This window comes from Callorhinchus milii, unplaced genomic scaffold (assembly GCF_018977255.1).
Source record: "Callorhinchus milii isolate IMCB2004 unplaced genomic scaffold, IMCB_Cmil_1.0 Scaffold12, whole genome shotgun sequence".
Taxonomy (NCBI): Eukaryota; Metazoa; Chordata; class Chondrichthyes; order Chimaeriformes; family Callorhinchidae; genus Callorhinchus; species Callorhinchus milii.
The window spans coordinates 127,206-143,408 of record NW_024704753.1 but is presented as its reverse complement, the minus strand read 5'-3'; the positions used below and the strand labels follow the sequence as shown (position 1 = coordinate 143,408).

The window sequence follows — 16,203 nt, the reverse complement described above, 5'->3', positions numbered from 1 at the left end:
ACCCCCCCCCCCCCCGCCCCCCCATTAGATCTCCCTCACCCACCCTGCCCTCAGGTCCTACCACGCCCCTATCCTACATTCATTTGCCCCCATCTCTCCTTCCTATCTTTCATCCACAATGAAACCCACCACCTGCTGCCTCGACTCCCTCCCCACCCAATTGCTGATCACTCAGCTCCCCCTCCTCTGCCCACTGCTGGCAGACACTATAACCAGTCTCTCTCCTCAGGATCAGTCCCACTCGCTCTCAAAACTGCAATCATCACCCCACTCCTTAAAAAAAAACTACCCTCGATCCCTCCAACCTCGGCCACTCTCGCCCTATCTCAAACCTGCCTTTCTTTCCAACGCTCTGGAATGGCGTTGTTGCCTTCCAACTTTGTGCACATCTCTCCCTCCACACCCTACTCGAACTCCTCCAGTCCAGTTTCTGCCTTGGCTGCCCACAGTACAGAGTCCGCGCTTGTGAAGGCCACAAATCTATCTGTGACCAGGGCTTCCTCTGCCTTCTTGTCCTCCTGGTCCTCTCCATCGCGTTCAACACAGTTGATCACGCCATCCTCGTGCAACGCCTGTCCTCCATCATAGCTCAGTGGGACCGCATTCACTTGGTTCGAATCCTACCTTATAAACCACCAGCACATTTCTGCAAATGGCTTTTCTTCGCACTTTCACCCGGTCACCTGTGGGGTAGATACCCAAGGATCCATTCTTGGTCCCCTTCTCTTCCTCATCTATATGCTCCCTCTCAGTGTTGTCATCTGCAGACACAGGGTTAACTTCCACATGGATGTGGATGACGCTCAACTCTACTTTTCCATCTCCAGCTGCGACCCTCAGTATCCTGATGTTCTGTCAGCTTGTCTGGATGAGCGCAAATTTCCTCCAGTTAATCATCCACAAGACGGAAGCCATACCCTTTGGCTCCTGCCAACATCTTCTGTCCCATGGTTCCGACCTCCTCAATCTACCCGACCTGTTCTTAAAACTCTCTGAACCCATGCGCAACTTAGTCATTAGGTTTGATCCCCAGTTATTCTTCCTCCCCCATGTCCGGTCCCTGACCAGCACTGCTTTCTTGCACCTCTGCCACATTGCCCATCTCCGACAATACCTCACCCCAAAAGCTGCCAAAACCCTTGTCCATGCCTTTGTCACCTCTCGGCGAGTCGATTCTAACGCCCTCCTCGCCAGTCTCCCCTCCTCCAAAATTCAGCTTGTGTAAAATTTCGCCGCCCGCATTCTCACCCGCACCAAACTCCGTATTCCAATTACTCCAGTCCTGGCCAAACCCCACTGGCTCCTGTCACAGAGCGGATCCACTTCAAGATCCTCACTATAGTGTTTAATTCCTTCCATTCCTTGCCCCCCCCCCCCCCACCCCCATCTCTCTAACCTCTCTCCCCACAGCAGTATCCGCTGCCTCTGCTCTACTGGGTCCAGTCTCCTCCGTGTCCCCCGAATCCTTCGCTCCACCATCGGTGGCCGTCCCTTCAGCCATTACGCCCCAAAACTGTGGAACTCCCTCCCTCAACCCTGTCGCCTTGCCCCCTCCTTCCCCATATTCAAGTCGCACCTGAAGACTTTTTGACCGTGCCTATGGTCACCTTCCCCTCCCCCTGGCTCAGCCTTGGGCTCCACCATTGTTAAGCTCTGAGATGCCACCAAGCGTGGAGGGCACTATATAAGTGCAAGTTGTTGTTGTTGTAATGACTTATGTGCCCTAATTCTCAATGTTTTCCATTTAGAATAGGTTGCTGTCCACTATTCTTATATCCAAAGCTTATTATCTTGCTTCACTGAATTCCATGTATCTTGGATCTGTTGACTTGATAAATCTGACTATGTTCTTTGCAATCAAAGTGGAGATTTCATTTTAAATATGGATATTGACCCATATGCCTGCAGATGATAACAGGGGAGAGCTTGAGTACACCATAGTCACCATGGGATGAGAATCCATTGGAGATTATAGAGAAGTTGGGACTGGCAGTAGATAGTAGGGCACCCACACCACCACTTACTATTTAGTCACCAGTAACTGCATCCCGTTTGCTGTTTGATGCTGTCCACCAAAACACCTTTGCAAAAATCCAGAAAGATTACAGAAACAATTATTCAACAGTCTATGTAAAGCCAATGGCAATTTCAATGCGTAATAAGTAATGTGTGGCAAATATTAATAAAGGTCATGCACTTCTAATGATTAAATTAGTTCCATGTTCTCAACAAAACAAGTTCTAACTGGCAAAAAGATCATTTCAACAGTTGTTCATGAGATACGATTGACAATGTAAGAAATTATTTTATCTCCTGAATCATTTTCTGGTGAGTAAACAGATCAGTGTTGCATCATTCTGTATTAGTAAAACACAGCTGTACTGTGGCCCTGCACTGATTGCAAGTTCAAACCTTGATATTTGTACATATAAAATGACTCCAAGGTGAATGGGAGCCAAAAACATTCTGATCAGCCTTGTGATATCTACTATTTGCAAATGTTACTTTCACATGTTTTGTTTCTCAACTTTTCTCTAAAAATTGATTCTCTTCTGCAGGCATTTGTACAGTACATGGTCACAGGTGCCCTTCAGCAAAAAACAATTTTCATTTATGTAGCATCTTTCACTTCAGGAAGATGTCTCAAACCACTTCTCAAAGCTGTGTTTGGTTAGCCAAGTGTCTGACACACGTGGAAACTGATCACCATTTTTAAGAGTATCCAAACCAAACAGTATTCCCTACATCCCACCCACACATGAAATGAATGCTTGTTGCATTATTGGAATGCCATAATCACTCTCCCTGGTGGGATGGATTCCACTTACCTAACTCTGGAAGTTATTAGGCATGGGTTGGCAAGAGCCAAAGCTTAGCATCTAGAGTATGTGTTGGGGGTAACTGCTGGAATCTAACCAGCTAAAACTGTAGATAATTATTTGTGGAGGACAAGTTTGTAGGGTTATGGGGAGAGAGGAGAGTAGGATTGATTTGGATAGCTCTTTTCAAAGAGCCGGCACAGACATGATGGACCGAATGGTCTCCTTTTGTGCTCTGAACTGCCTAGCTTACCATTGAGAGCATTGTCTGGCAAGTTTTCCCTTGCTTGTCAGTTATGACAACCCTAGCCGTTAGGGCTTTGGGTTGCAGGATTAATGGGAGCTGAGTGTGAGGATTCCCTGCCCCCAATAACCAATTTGCCCTGCCGATGTGCCAGGATGACTGGCCTGTCACCATTAGTGCCCTGGGGTACTGCACAACTGCCTGCCTCAGGAACTGGACTAAAGACCACCAGAAAGGTATGGCTCTGATATTCCGTTGCCAAACATGTCGCCTTGGAGGTAGTTCAGCTCCAAGGAGACCCCACTCACCTGCCCCAAAGGAGGATAATCACGAACTGGCCATTTGATATAACAAGTATGGATTTGAACCTCTCTAGGTGGGTACCAGGAACTCCCTGTGAGCCTCCTGGTGGGAAACACAGCTCAGCATGAAATGCACAATGGAGTTGAGTCATAGGTCAGCCGTGATATAAAATGGCTGAACAGGCTTGAGTGGCTGAATGGCCTACTCCTGTTCCTTTGTTTCCTTATTACACTGTGATCTTTTGTTACAGTTATTAAATCTGAGTTAATTGTAATGATCTGGTGTTTCATATCATAAGTGAAGATAAGATTACAAATGTACATTGCAGATGGTTTAAAAAAATTACAAACATTATACATTATGATAAAAGACCGGTGAATTTATTTTGAGGGGGAAGGAGCATTTATTTTTGAAAACATGAAATTGTTTTTAAAGTTGTGCTTTTTTGATGTCTTCTGGCAGAACACGGCCCTTCTTTCTCGCCTTATCCTTTTTCCTCTCTATCTTGGCCAGTTTCTTTTTCTTTAGGTTTCTCTGCCTCTTGTTCTGACGATGTTGCATCTTCTCCACCACTTGCTCAGTTCGTTTCTCCAATTCTTCTGGCGCTGGGCCTTCAGCTTCTCCTTTCTTTTTAATGCGATTTTCAACATTTCTTCATTGTCTTTGATCTTCACACCCTCAGCTCTGTAAAGAGCATTAGTCCATTTCATTTTTGTCTCAATTTCCTTTGCTTTATCTTCATCTTTGCTCTTCAGTTCTTCTATCTTACCTATGCCGCTATTTTCTATGGACATTTTTTCGAGAAAACTGTATTTAACATCGTAACCAAATCCCAGACAGTACAAGTTGTACTTGTTATTGATGGCATATTTAACATTGGATTGGATCTTGGTGGGATTGGATTCTCCTGCAATAAAATAATAAAAAAATTAGAACTATCCATTTAATAAAAATGCCTATTTCCCGTTGATCAGAGCACGTTATTTCCTATGTATTAGGGTGAGTGCTCAGTGAGTGGAGGATGGAGTTTTTCCAAGAGTGAAAGGACATACGGTACCGCAGAATGACATTGAGCTTTGCTCACCCGAATTGGGGTCGCCATCAGTCAGCAGAATGATCATGGAGACGCTTCTCTCGGGTACCTGCCCCAGATTGTGAGCGTCATCCAGAAGTTTTGCTGCTTCCAACAGAGGGTCATTTATGTTCGTTCCTGAAACAAAAGAAAAATTCTCTCATTACGGACAAAAAAATCAACTCTTAGCTGACTTTTCAAGCTTTCAATTTAAGTTTAAGAATAAGCAGGAACTGGAGGGGGTGTGGGGAGAGTTCGCTGACACTGTCCACACCACACACTGCCACCCACACCAAACACCCACACCACACACTGTCAAATCCCAGTTCACAATTGAAAGAGAGAAGCGAGTTTCACCACGTGTATTAACCAACAATCCCCAAGATTAATCAACTATTTGTGAGATGTTGCCGGTGCAAAACCAGCAACAAAAATAATCACAATACTTGACAGTCATTATTGTAAAACATTTTGAGAGAATTCAACATGATTTAAAATACGATAAAAAGCAGGTAATTTGCTCTTTTCTGTTGGCTGAGCTGCCGCTGTTAAACTCTCCGAGATGCTACCCATTTGAAGGACCCATTATAAATGCAAGTTGTTGTTTTCTCAAGCCCTTGTCTTACTTCTAAAGCTCATCATTCGTTTTTTAATTTTAAAATTATACTATAATAAAGTTTCTGTTTTTGTTTAAAAACGGTAATGAAGAGTTCCTTTACCTCCACCGGCGTGAAGCTCACTAACATATTTATGAGCTTCAACCACGTTCGCTGTAGTTGCTCTGATTAAGGAATTCTTCCATTTTCTAAAACTCGAAGAAAATGAAATGAATGCAAAATTATCCTCCGTATTTAAATCATCTAAAATTTTGTGAAGTGCCTCCTTAGTCTGTAAGAAACAAAACACCGAAAAACAATACATGACCAAATAAAAAAATGCAGTTTCATATCCACACAGACACACATTACAAATACACAGAACATAGTGACACATTACAACAGGGTTGACAGTCGTTGTGAGGAGGAACAAACTGGAGGAAGAGGCTGATATCAGGCATCTTCTAATGATCAGTGCGAAGCAGCATTGGTGGAACTTGGCGATGTAATGGTGGCAGAAAGTGTTGCAATGTTAACAGCAGTCTTGCACACTGAGCTGCACTGGTGCAGACAGGGCTCCAATAACAGATATAGACCAGCTTCAGTGGTGGGTGTGGAGTTGCTCAGGTGGAGGATACAGGGTAATAGTTTGCTTTGTCTCTTATCTTTGTGGAGTCCTGTAGCTCAGTGGTTAGAGCACTCGCTTTGCAAGTGAGAGACCTGAGTTCAATTCCAGGCAGGGCGAAACCTTGGGCAAGTTTCCTTACTCCACACAGAGCCTAATAATAATCCCTCCAAAACCAAAAACAATAATTAAATTGGTCATTTTCAATCTACGACTGTTTGTGGGACATTGCTGTGCGCAATTGGCTGCCGCGTTCGCCCACAAATATACAGTCAATTCACTTTACAGTGTGTTCTGTGAAGCGCTTTGGGACGTCCTCCTGACGTGAAAAGCGCTATATCAAATGCAAGGATTATTATTATTATTATTATTATTATCTGCAGTTTTGGTCAAACTAACAGAAACTGTGAGGCTCAATACTTGTCCAGCTGGGATGGCGCCAGCTGTTGGCTGTTGGCTGCACTGAAGAGCCAAACAGCTGGTTAACAAGCGACTGTATTTGGATTATACAGAACTGACCGTTTTCTCCTGGCATTTCATGGGAATATCTTCAACCCAAATGAGCATTCTTTTGGACAAACAATGAGATCAAGGAGACGTTGAGGAACTGAAACCAACCTTCCCATAATCAGCTTCCTTACCTGGAACATTTTTGTAAACATCATGGAGCCACTCTGGTCAATCACAAAGACAACATTTTTAGGAACTCTAGGTAGATTTGCAGGTCCAAAATGATGAACAAAATATCCATTCACTATCTGGAAAAAAGAAGTGTTAAAATAATGAATGCTAACAGCTTTTCACTCAAAACGTAATAATGAATTAGCTAAACGTCCCAGCGCCTTGGGACGTACTCCCGACTTGAAAGGCATGATACAAATGTAATCTTGTTGTTGTTGTTGTAGTTGCCTACCGCTATGTTCCCAGCCGACAGGTCTCGGTCCACATCATAAGTCATAATAAAATCTCCATCCAAGCCAGTGTTCTGGCAACTGGTACAGGCACTCTGCTGATCCAGTGTTGGTGTGAAGGAAATGTGAGCCTGAATCACACAGCAATTCACGGTAAGATTGTCATATCCACATGTGTAAACCTCAAAGTATACAACAGTCTGTCAAGCCTGACTCAGTTAGCAGCACTCATGCCTCTGAGCCAGAAGGTTGTGGGTTTGAGCCCCACATTGGGACTTGAACTCACATAGTTTAAGCTGGCACTCCAATGTAATGCTGTGGTGGTGTTGCATTGTCGGAGGTGCTGTCCTTTGAATGAGACATTAAAGTGAGGTCCCGTTTAGATGGATGTTAAAGGTGCTATGGCACTATTTGAGAAGAGATTTCTCCCAGTATCTTGGCCAAAAATACCCCAAATAAGATTGGTCATTCAAATCATGGCTGTTTGCAGATCATTGTTTGTGCAATTGGCTGTTATGTTTGTCTACAAATACACAATCACTCTACTTCATAGTAAATTCTGTGAAGAGTTTTGGGACATCCTCCCAACATGAAAGGCACTATACAAAATGCAAGGATGCAGATTATTATTATTATTAATAATGTACCTTTTTTCCTGTTAGAGTCTTTTTCACAATTGGCATTAAATCATTTGTTAAAAATGTTGCATTAACATCCAAAAAGGCAATGCCTTGTGGTTCAAACAGATGGACATCAATCTGGAGAGGTTGAAATGTGATGGAATGTAATTAGTGTTAACATGTTTGTTAAACATTTGAAAATAGGCACAGAGGAAATAAAATATTTTTTACAATTATAGAAATTCATAGCACAGAAGCAGGCCTTTGGCCGATCAATTCTGCACCCAGTCTGAGAGGAAGCTGTTCTTTCACTCCCTCTGCTCTTGCCATGTTGCCATAGGCCTTCAAGCCGCTAACATTCATATACATGTTGACTTCCCTCTGAAACCCAGAACACACTCTGCCTCTAGCATTCCACATCCCAACTATTCTGAGTGAAAAAAATCTCCTAAACTTTATTGTCTTATAACTGTGGCCCCTACTCACTGACAAACCTACCAATGACAATAGCTTCCCATTACTTAGCATCAAAACCCCTCAGAATGATATACATTTCTATCAGGTAGCCTCACAATCTTCTTTACGCCAATGAAAAACAGACCCAACTAATTCACCCTCTTTAGAACTAATGCCCCTCATCCCTGGGATTGTGGCATCCTGTGGCTCAGTGGTTAGAGCATTCGCTTTGCAAGCGAGACACCTGAGTTCAATTCCAGGCAGAGGAAAATCTTGGGCAAGTTTCCTGACTCCACACACCTAATAATAATCCCTCCAAAAACAAAAACAATAATAAATTGGTTATTTTCAATCCACGACTGTTTGTGGGATGCTGCTGTGTGCAATTGGCTGCAGTGTTTCACCCACAAATATACAGTCAATTCACTTTACAGTCTATTCTGTGAAGCGCTTTGAGACATCTAGAAGACGTGATAAGGCACTATATCAAATGCAAGGATTATTATTATTCCTTTACATTTGTACTCTATGTCCCTATGTATAAACCCTGAATAATATTAGCTTTTTCACAACCATTTCCACAAGCGCTGCACATTTCAAGGACATGTTGTTGATATTGTTGTTGTTGTGTAGGTGCACTTCATGAGGAGTCAGTGGGCCCTGGTTGGACAAGTGCCACAGTGGCTAGCTCCCATCCCTGCTACATACCTGGAAATGCTGGACAAGCTGTTCAGGCTTTACTCTGATCACCATCTCGTATTTCCCCAGTTTACGCTTGAGTAATTCTTCATAAACCAGCTCAAATGTTACTTTTTTAGCTGCTGCGATATTTACTGAAACTTTAAACTTTTCCATTTTCCTTCCAGTTACTCTTTGGACACGAAGAATATAAAACAGATTTTTTAAAATGTAAAATAGCCCCCGTCTGTAATTAACTAACCTAAATCATTCATGAAAAATGTGAAGCATATATCTTAAACCATACACAGGTTAAAATGTTGCTTTACTAAAAAAAGCTTTTACTTGAGAATAAATGCTTTAGGAAGCTCGAATGTCTTTGGAACATTCAATGAACATTCAATGGCAGTTAAATGATTAATTCATCAAAAATTGATACAAACAACTCCCATATAAATAGTTTTCTGAGAGAATTCCTATCAAGACAGAATTAGACATTTGTAGTGGTGAGTTAACATGCAAGACTACACTGAGATCGCTTTATCCAAAAAGTCAGTTTTGTCCATTAAAATGAGATGTCACACCTTCTCCCATGTAATCAAATTGTTCAGACATACATTAATATTGTGGGAAAGATTCTATAACTGGTAAATATCTGGAGAGAAGTACATTCTGGGAATCAGTGACCTGATTTAGGTTGTGTCCCATCCCTTCATGAGGCTTGTCTTTGTGGGGAAAGGAGGCAAAATGACTGAGGAAGATTGAAAAGAAGCCCTTTGATCCTTACTTCACAAGACCTGCTGTCTGCCCTCGTGCGACTGCTTGCTGGTACTGCTGCTTAGCCACTTCTTTCTCCTTCACAACTCCAACGTAAACCACCCCATCTATAATCCTAGCATTAGAACACAGAATTAGTATACAGTATCCCCGATTCATTGTTCTCAGCCCCAGTCTGTCTCTTTGCTGGTTCATCTCTCATTTCCTCCTTTATCGTCCAGCGCCTTGGGACATCCTCCCAACGTGAAATGTGCTACAAATGGCATTTTGTATTATCCTCAAAGGAAACTTTGAACCAAACAAAAAATCTGAGTTGGTCCAATCAGGACGACTTTCACATTTGTCAGCAGAATGTGGATTAAATGGCCTGAAGGCAGTTTAGAGGATGATCCCAAGTGTTGGAGGAATGAGCAGCAATTAGATAAGATGGGGCTCTTCAAGCTTGAGAATCGCTGACTCAGCGAGGACCCTATAGACAAATCAATCGATCAGTACTAGGCGGTGTTCTGCATTTGCTTAATAAAGCAATAGTCATGAGCAATATTTACCTCAGGCTTAACATTAAGTTTTATATATTTATTTCCAGTGGCATGAAATCTGATTTGACTCAATAAGACCCAGTTCTACAGCTCCAGCCTCTTCACTCGTTGATCATGTGAGACAGCGCCACCTCGTGGTTGGACACCGCTGTTAGTGGTCAAGAAAATACTGTACAATGTTAAATGGGATTGAAAAAGTAAACTCAGAATACTTTAGAATGCATCGAAACAGTAGGACAAGAAGTCACAGGTTTAAAGTTGTAAAGCAATTTCTGGTCAGATACCAGGAAGTTTTTCTTTACTCAGAGGTTAATTAACAACTGGAACAGGCTGCCAACAAGAGCGGTTGAGGCCAGGACACTGGACTCATTTAAGCAACAACTTGCATTAATATAGCCTGTCAAGTGGGGTAGTGTCCCGGAGTGCTTCCAAGGCAGCTTGATGCTGTTATGAGAGGATTGAAGGTTATGGCTGAGATCAGATGAGCCGTAGGATGTTTTTCGTTCAAACCAATCTTGTGATTAGTCAGGGAGTTTGTCACAAAGTTCACTGTTCTATTTACACACAAATTATCTCAAGTAACAGAGCAAATACACACATGCTGAAGTTGGCAATGAAGGCTGTTTTGGGCAGCTGTACATCAAACAAAGCTTCTTTGGACTCATTCGCTCGGTTCACTACCCGACTGGTCACCACATTGCGAGCGAATCGAGATGTAATTTTGCAATCAACCTTAAAACTGTAAATTTCAAGCTCCTTCACTTGCTGAAAAATAAAGATAATATGAACACTAATGTATGCCAGTATTCGCCAAAAAATCATTCACTATATTCAACAGTAAATCCTGCAAAGCACTTTGAAACATTTCATCGATGTGATAAGGTGCTATATCGGATGCAAGGATTATGTTTTTATGTGCAAGAAATTATATTTAACACTTAATAATGTCCAGAGAAGTCCGATGTAAATACATATAGTAAATTGATATTAAGTGGGGGTTATTTTCAGTTCCAGTACAGACTGAACAAACACAGAGACATTCTGCTTATTGTTGAAATTAGAAATATCCAAACTGAACAGTTACATCATCAAAATTGCAACGTTTTTTCGAATCTGTGGCACAACTTAGGTTAAAGTCAGTTACACTACACAGAACCATTACAGAGCAGCAATATCAGGAATTAGACCTACTTTAGTGGGGTGCCCATCGACGCTTCTTTTCTATTTCCAACAAGGGAAAAAGAACATCAGTTATTCATACAGTTATTCATAATGTTGATAAGATTGTGCTGTATAATTAGACAGTGCACAAAATAAATCAATTTCTAACAAAGACCTGACTGATGGACTTCAGGTTCGCATTGGGCAGATACAGGCAGCAGAGCTCAATAATCCAACTCATTAATAAAAAAGAGGTAAACAGGTGCCTGTAGAACTGGACGCCAGCAAGAGGAGGGAAGGACCAGGAGCAGAGACATATGTTATTTGGGGGAAAAATTAGAAAAAGTTGAATTGGACATACAATTTTAGGAAATGATTCCCCTGAATGAGGGGCTGTGATAATGAGGAGATCGGAGAATTTGGGTCTGTTTAATTGGAGCAGAGAAGGTTGAGTGGGGATCTGATGGAGGTAAATACAATGATGAGTGGTAAATAGAGAGAAGCTGTTTCCACTGGTGGGGAATTTGGTGATATGGGACACAGATATAAGATAGACACAAAAAGAGTGAAAAGAGTGTTTAGGAGAACCTTTTTCACTTGTAGAATCCCCGCCAAGGAAAGTGGCAGAGGGAGTATTGAGGGGATGTAGAAAGGTACATGAAAGATAGCAACTTGAAGGGGAGCCAATGCAGTGTGTCTGAATGGACAGCTCACTCTGGGAATCTGTGCCAAACGCCTCCTTCTTGGCTGCATTTCTATGATTTTTTTGAGACATCTTGAAGACATTAAAAGTGCTATATCAAATGCAAGGATTATTATTATTATTTTTAAAACAGCAAGAAAATAGCAGTGAATGTAGACTGAAGGCTTGTCATTTCAGGTACTATTTTCTAGGTCACATTCTGCAGCACATGAGCCCAATGGTCAGTACCCAGCTCAGAGAACGTATCAAGTTCAAAATAAAGAAGCAATATAACTGTAGTTCAGGCTTCAATCACCTGTCTGTTTCTTATTGAAGACTGAAGGAAACTGGAACATTTATCAGTTAGGCAACAGAGTAAGAAATATCTTAAGATATACAAACAAAACTGATGAATCATCAAGGCAGAAATCCCTGCAGTTTAGCCCAAAACACGCAATCTAATTCCTAATAGAAAAACAGCAGAGATGTGATAAATTTGTACACTTTAACTTTTCAATTTGTACTTAATTATCTTTCGGACTAATTATCTAACTCAAAATATCTTCAGATAAATTTGGCTAGTATCTTTAACGTCCTTCTCCATGGGCTCTGGGCATTTGCTGAATGGACTGTGGATTTACTCTGCTCAAATTGAAAAATAAGTTTAAAAGATAATTTAGTTAATTGAAAAATCACTAAAAAATTGGAAATGAATAGCGCTTTACCTTTTGGTGCTTTAAATCTGCTATGATGAAATCAGCAGATATTAAGGCTGGAATAGAAGTCAGCAAAACCCAGGGCAGAATTGCTTTCATGGTGGGAACTGTGAGGCTGTGAAGTTCTGCTTCAGGAACCAGTTTATAATCCAGCACTGTTGAGTAATAGTTCTAGTTTCGCAAAATATTGATCTAACCATTGATCCACGGTTTCAGCAAATTTTAAAACAAGTAATGCTGCTGGTCAGGAGTTGCTCAGACAAAGGGGTCGCATTGCTTGTAAAATAGTTAATATTTGTATCAATAAATCAATGAATGTTTTGACAACAATTTTATATGGTTCTGGATTTGATAACATAAAGCTACTTTTCTGTCTGTCATGATTGTGCATTAATTTAGGGAGAGTCTCTCTCTGGTAGTCTGTTCAAATTGGGGAGAGGTGAACATGCTGCAGCTCTTTGCAGCTATTAATCCTCCTATCCCTCTGGCCTTCTACCTGCAGCAACCCTGAAGCAGCCGTCAAGCTGCTCCATGATCGCCTCTCCTCCATCTTGAACTCCCTCGTCCCCCTGAAATCCAGGACTGTCTCCAAACCCACCTGAACCCCCTGGTACAACAGCCATCTCCGCTCCCTAAAATCCCAAACCTGGTTGCTTGAGTGCAAGTGGCAGAAATCCAGCCTAACGGTTCACCACCAGCTGTGGCTCGAGCATCTTCACACCTACCACTGCTCCCTGTCACAAGCAAAAACTGCGCACGACTCAAACATCATACTGGAGGTCAACAGTAACTCCCCAGTCCTATTCTCCAACCCCTACCACCTCCTCCGTGCGCTCCCTCAATCATCACATCTAACACCAAGCGCGAAGAGGTCATGGGCTTCCTTACCTCTAATGTTGTCAACATCCACCTGGCAGCTTCATCCCTCTGTCCTGTGTCACCAACCACACCCCCCCCCCCCCCCCGCCCCCCCATTAGATCTCCCTCACCCACCCTGCCCTCAGGTCCTACCACGCCCCTATCCTACATTCATTTGCCCCCATCTCTCCTTCCTATCTTTCATCCACAATGAAACCCACCACCTGCTGCCTCGACTCCCTCCCCACCCAATTGCTGATCACTCAGCTCCCCCTCCTCTGCCCACTGCTGGCAGACACTATAACCAGTCTCTCTCCTCAGGATCAGTCCCACTCGCTCTCAAAACTGCAATCATCACCCCACTCCTTAAAAAAAAACTACCCTCGATCCCTCCAACCTCGGCCACTCTCGCCCTATCTCAAACCTGCCTTTCTTTCCAACGCTCTGGAATGGCGTTGTTGCCTTCCAACTTTGTGCACATCTCTCCCTCCACACCCTACTCGAACTCCTCCAGTCCAGTTTCTGCCTTGGCTGCCCACAGTACAGAGTCCGCGCTTGTGAAGGCCACAAATCTATCTGTGACCAGGGCTTCCTCTGCCTTCTTGTCCTCCTGGTCCTCTCCATCGCGTTCAACACAGTTGATCACGCCATCCTCGTGCAACGCCTGTCCTCCATCATAGCTCAGTGGGACCGCATTCACTTGGTTCGAATCCTACCTTATAAACCACCAGCACATTTCTGCAAATGGCTTTTCTTCGCACTTTCACCCGGTCACCTGTGGGGTAGATACCCCAAGGATCCATTCTTGGTCCCCTTCTCTTCCTCATCTATATGCTCCCTCTCAGTGTTGTCATCTGCAGACACAGGGTTAACTTCCACATGGATGTGGATGACGCTCAACTCTACTTTTCCATCTCCAGCTGCGACCCTCAGTATCCTGATGTTCTGTCAGCTTGTCTGCAGTTAATCATCCACAAGACGGAAGCCATACCCTTTGGCTCCTGCCAACATCTTCTGTCCCATGGTTCCGACCTCCTCAATCTACCCGACCTGTTCTTAAAACTCTCTGAACCCATGCGCAACTTAGTCATTAGGTTTGATCCCCAGTTATTCTTCCTCCCCCATGTCCGGTCCCTGACCAGCACTGCTTTCTTGCACCTCTGCCACATTGCCCATCTCCGACAATACCTCACCCCAAAAGCTGCCAAAACCCTTGTCCATGCCTTTGTCACCTCTCGGCGAGTCGATTCTAACGCCCTCCTCGCCAGTCTCCCCTCCTCCAAAATTCAGCTTGTGTAAAATTTCGCCGCCCGCATTCTCACCTGCACCAAACTCCTTCCCTCAATTACCCCAGTTCTTGCTAAACCCCAGTGGCTCCTGTTACAGAGTGGATCCACTTCAAGATCCTCTCTCTAATGTTTAAATCCCTCCATTCCCTGCCCCCCACCCACCCCACCCCCATCTCTCTAACCTCTTCTCTCCCCACAGCAGTACCTGCTGCCTCTGCTCTACTCAGTCCGGCCTCCTCTGCATCCCCCGAATCCTCCGCTCCACCATCGGTGGCCGTCCCTTCAGCCATTACGCCCCAAAACTGTGGAACTCCCTCCCTCAACCCTGTCGCCTTGCCCCTCCTTCCCCATATTCAAGTCGCACCTGAAGACTTTTTGACCGTGCCTATGGTCACCTTCCCCTCCCCCTGGCTCAGCCTTGGGCTCCACCATTGTTAAGCTCTGAGATGCCACCAAGCGTGGAGGGCACTATATAAGTGCAAGTTGTTGTTGTTGTAATGACTTATGTGCCCTAATTCTCAATGTTTTCCATTTAGAATAGGTTGCTGTCCACTATTCTTATATCCAAAGCTTATTATCTTGCTTCACTGAATTCCATGTATCTTGGATCTGTTGACTTGATAAATCTGACTATGTTCTTTGCAATCAAAGTGGAGATCAATTTCATTTGGTAAATATGGATATTGACCCATATGCCTGCAGATGATAACAGGGGAGAGCTTGAGTACACCATAGTCACCATGGGATGAGAATCCATTGGAGATTATAGAGAAGTTGGGACTGGCAGTAGATAGTAGGGCACCCACACCACCACTTACTATTTAGTCACCAGTAACTGCATCCCGTTTGCTGTTTGATGCTGTCCACCAAAACACCTTTGCAAAAATCCAGAAAGATTACAGAAACAATTATTCAACAGTCTATGTAAAGCCAATGGCAATTTCAATGCGTAATAAGTAATGTGTGGCAAATATTAATAAAGGTCATGCACTTCTAATGATTAAATTAGTTCCATGTTCTCAACAAAACAAGTTCTAACTGGCAAAAGATCATTTCAACAGTTGTTCATGAGATACGATTGACAATGTAAGAAATTATTTTATCTCCTGAATCATTTTCTGGTGAGTAAACAGATCAGTGTTGCATCATTCTGTATTAGTAAAACACAGCTGTACTGTGGCCCTGCACTGATTGCAAGTTCAAACCTTGATATTTGTACATATAAAATGACTCCAAGGTGAATGGGAGCCAAAAACATTCTGATCAGCCTTGTGATATCTACTATTTGCAAATGTTACTTTCACATGTTTTGTTTCTCAACTTTTCTCTAAAAATTGATTCTCTTCTGCAGGCATTTGTACAGTACATGGTCACAGGTGCCCTTCAGCAAAAAACAATTTTCATTTATGTAGCATCTTTCACTTCAGGAAGATGTCTCAAACCACTTCTCAAAGCTGTGTTTGGTTAGCCAAGTGTCTGACACACGTGGAAACTGATCACCATTTTTAAGAGTATCCAAACCAAACAGTATTCCCTACATCCCACCCACACATGAAATGAATGCTTGTTGCATTATTGGAATGCCATAATCACTCTCCCTGGTGGGATGGATTCCACTTACCTAACTCTGGAAGTTATTAGGCATGGGTTGGCAAGAGCCAAAGCTTAGCATCTAGAGTATGTGTTGGGGGTAACTGCTGGAATCTAACCAGCTAAAACTGTAGATAATTATTTGTGGAGGACAAGTTTGTAGGGTTATGGGGAGAGAGAGTAGGATTGATTTGGATAGCTCTTTTCAAAGAGCCGGCACAGACATGATGGACCGAATGGTCTCCTTTTGTGCTCTGAACTGCCTAG

The 16,203-nt window shown here is 43.0% G+C and overlaps 1 protein-coding gene across 1 annotated transcript; it reads right to left on the bottom strand.

Annotated features, from left to right (window-relative positions):
- Window positions 1-3,795: 3,795 nt before the first annotated feature.
- Window positions 3,796-12,332, bottom strand: LOC121849976 (inter-alpha-trypsin inhibitor heavy chain H3-like). Its single transcript, XM_042339673.1, has 12 exons — window positions 12,209-12,332; window positions 10,832-10,861; window positions 10,239-10,405; window positions 9,112-9,216; window positions 8,355-8,517; window positions 7,218-7,328; window positions 6,573-6,701; window positions 6,301-6,417; window positions 5,158-5,326; window positions 4,451-4,576; window positions 4,098-4,273; window positions 3,796-3,993 (listed from the first exon to the last, which is right to left on the bottom strand). The coding sequence occupies exons 1-12, from the start codon at window positions 12,296-12,298 to the stop codon at window positions 3,796-3,798; spliced, it is 1,581 nt and encodes a 526-aa protein (XP_042195607.1). The 5' UTR covers window positions 12,299-12,332.
- Window positions 12,333-16,203: the final 3,871 nt, after the last annotated feature.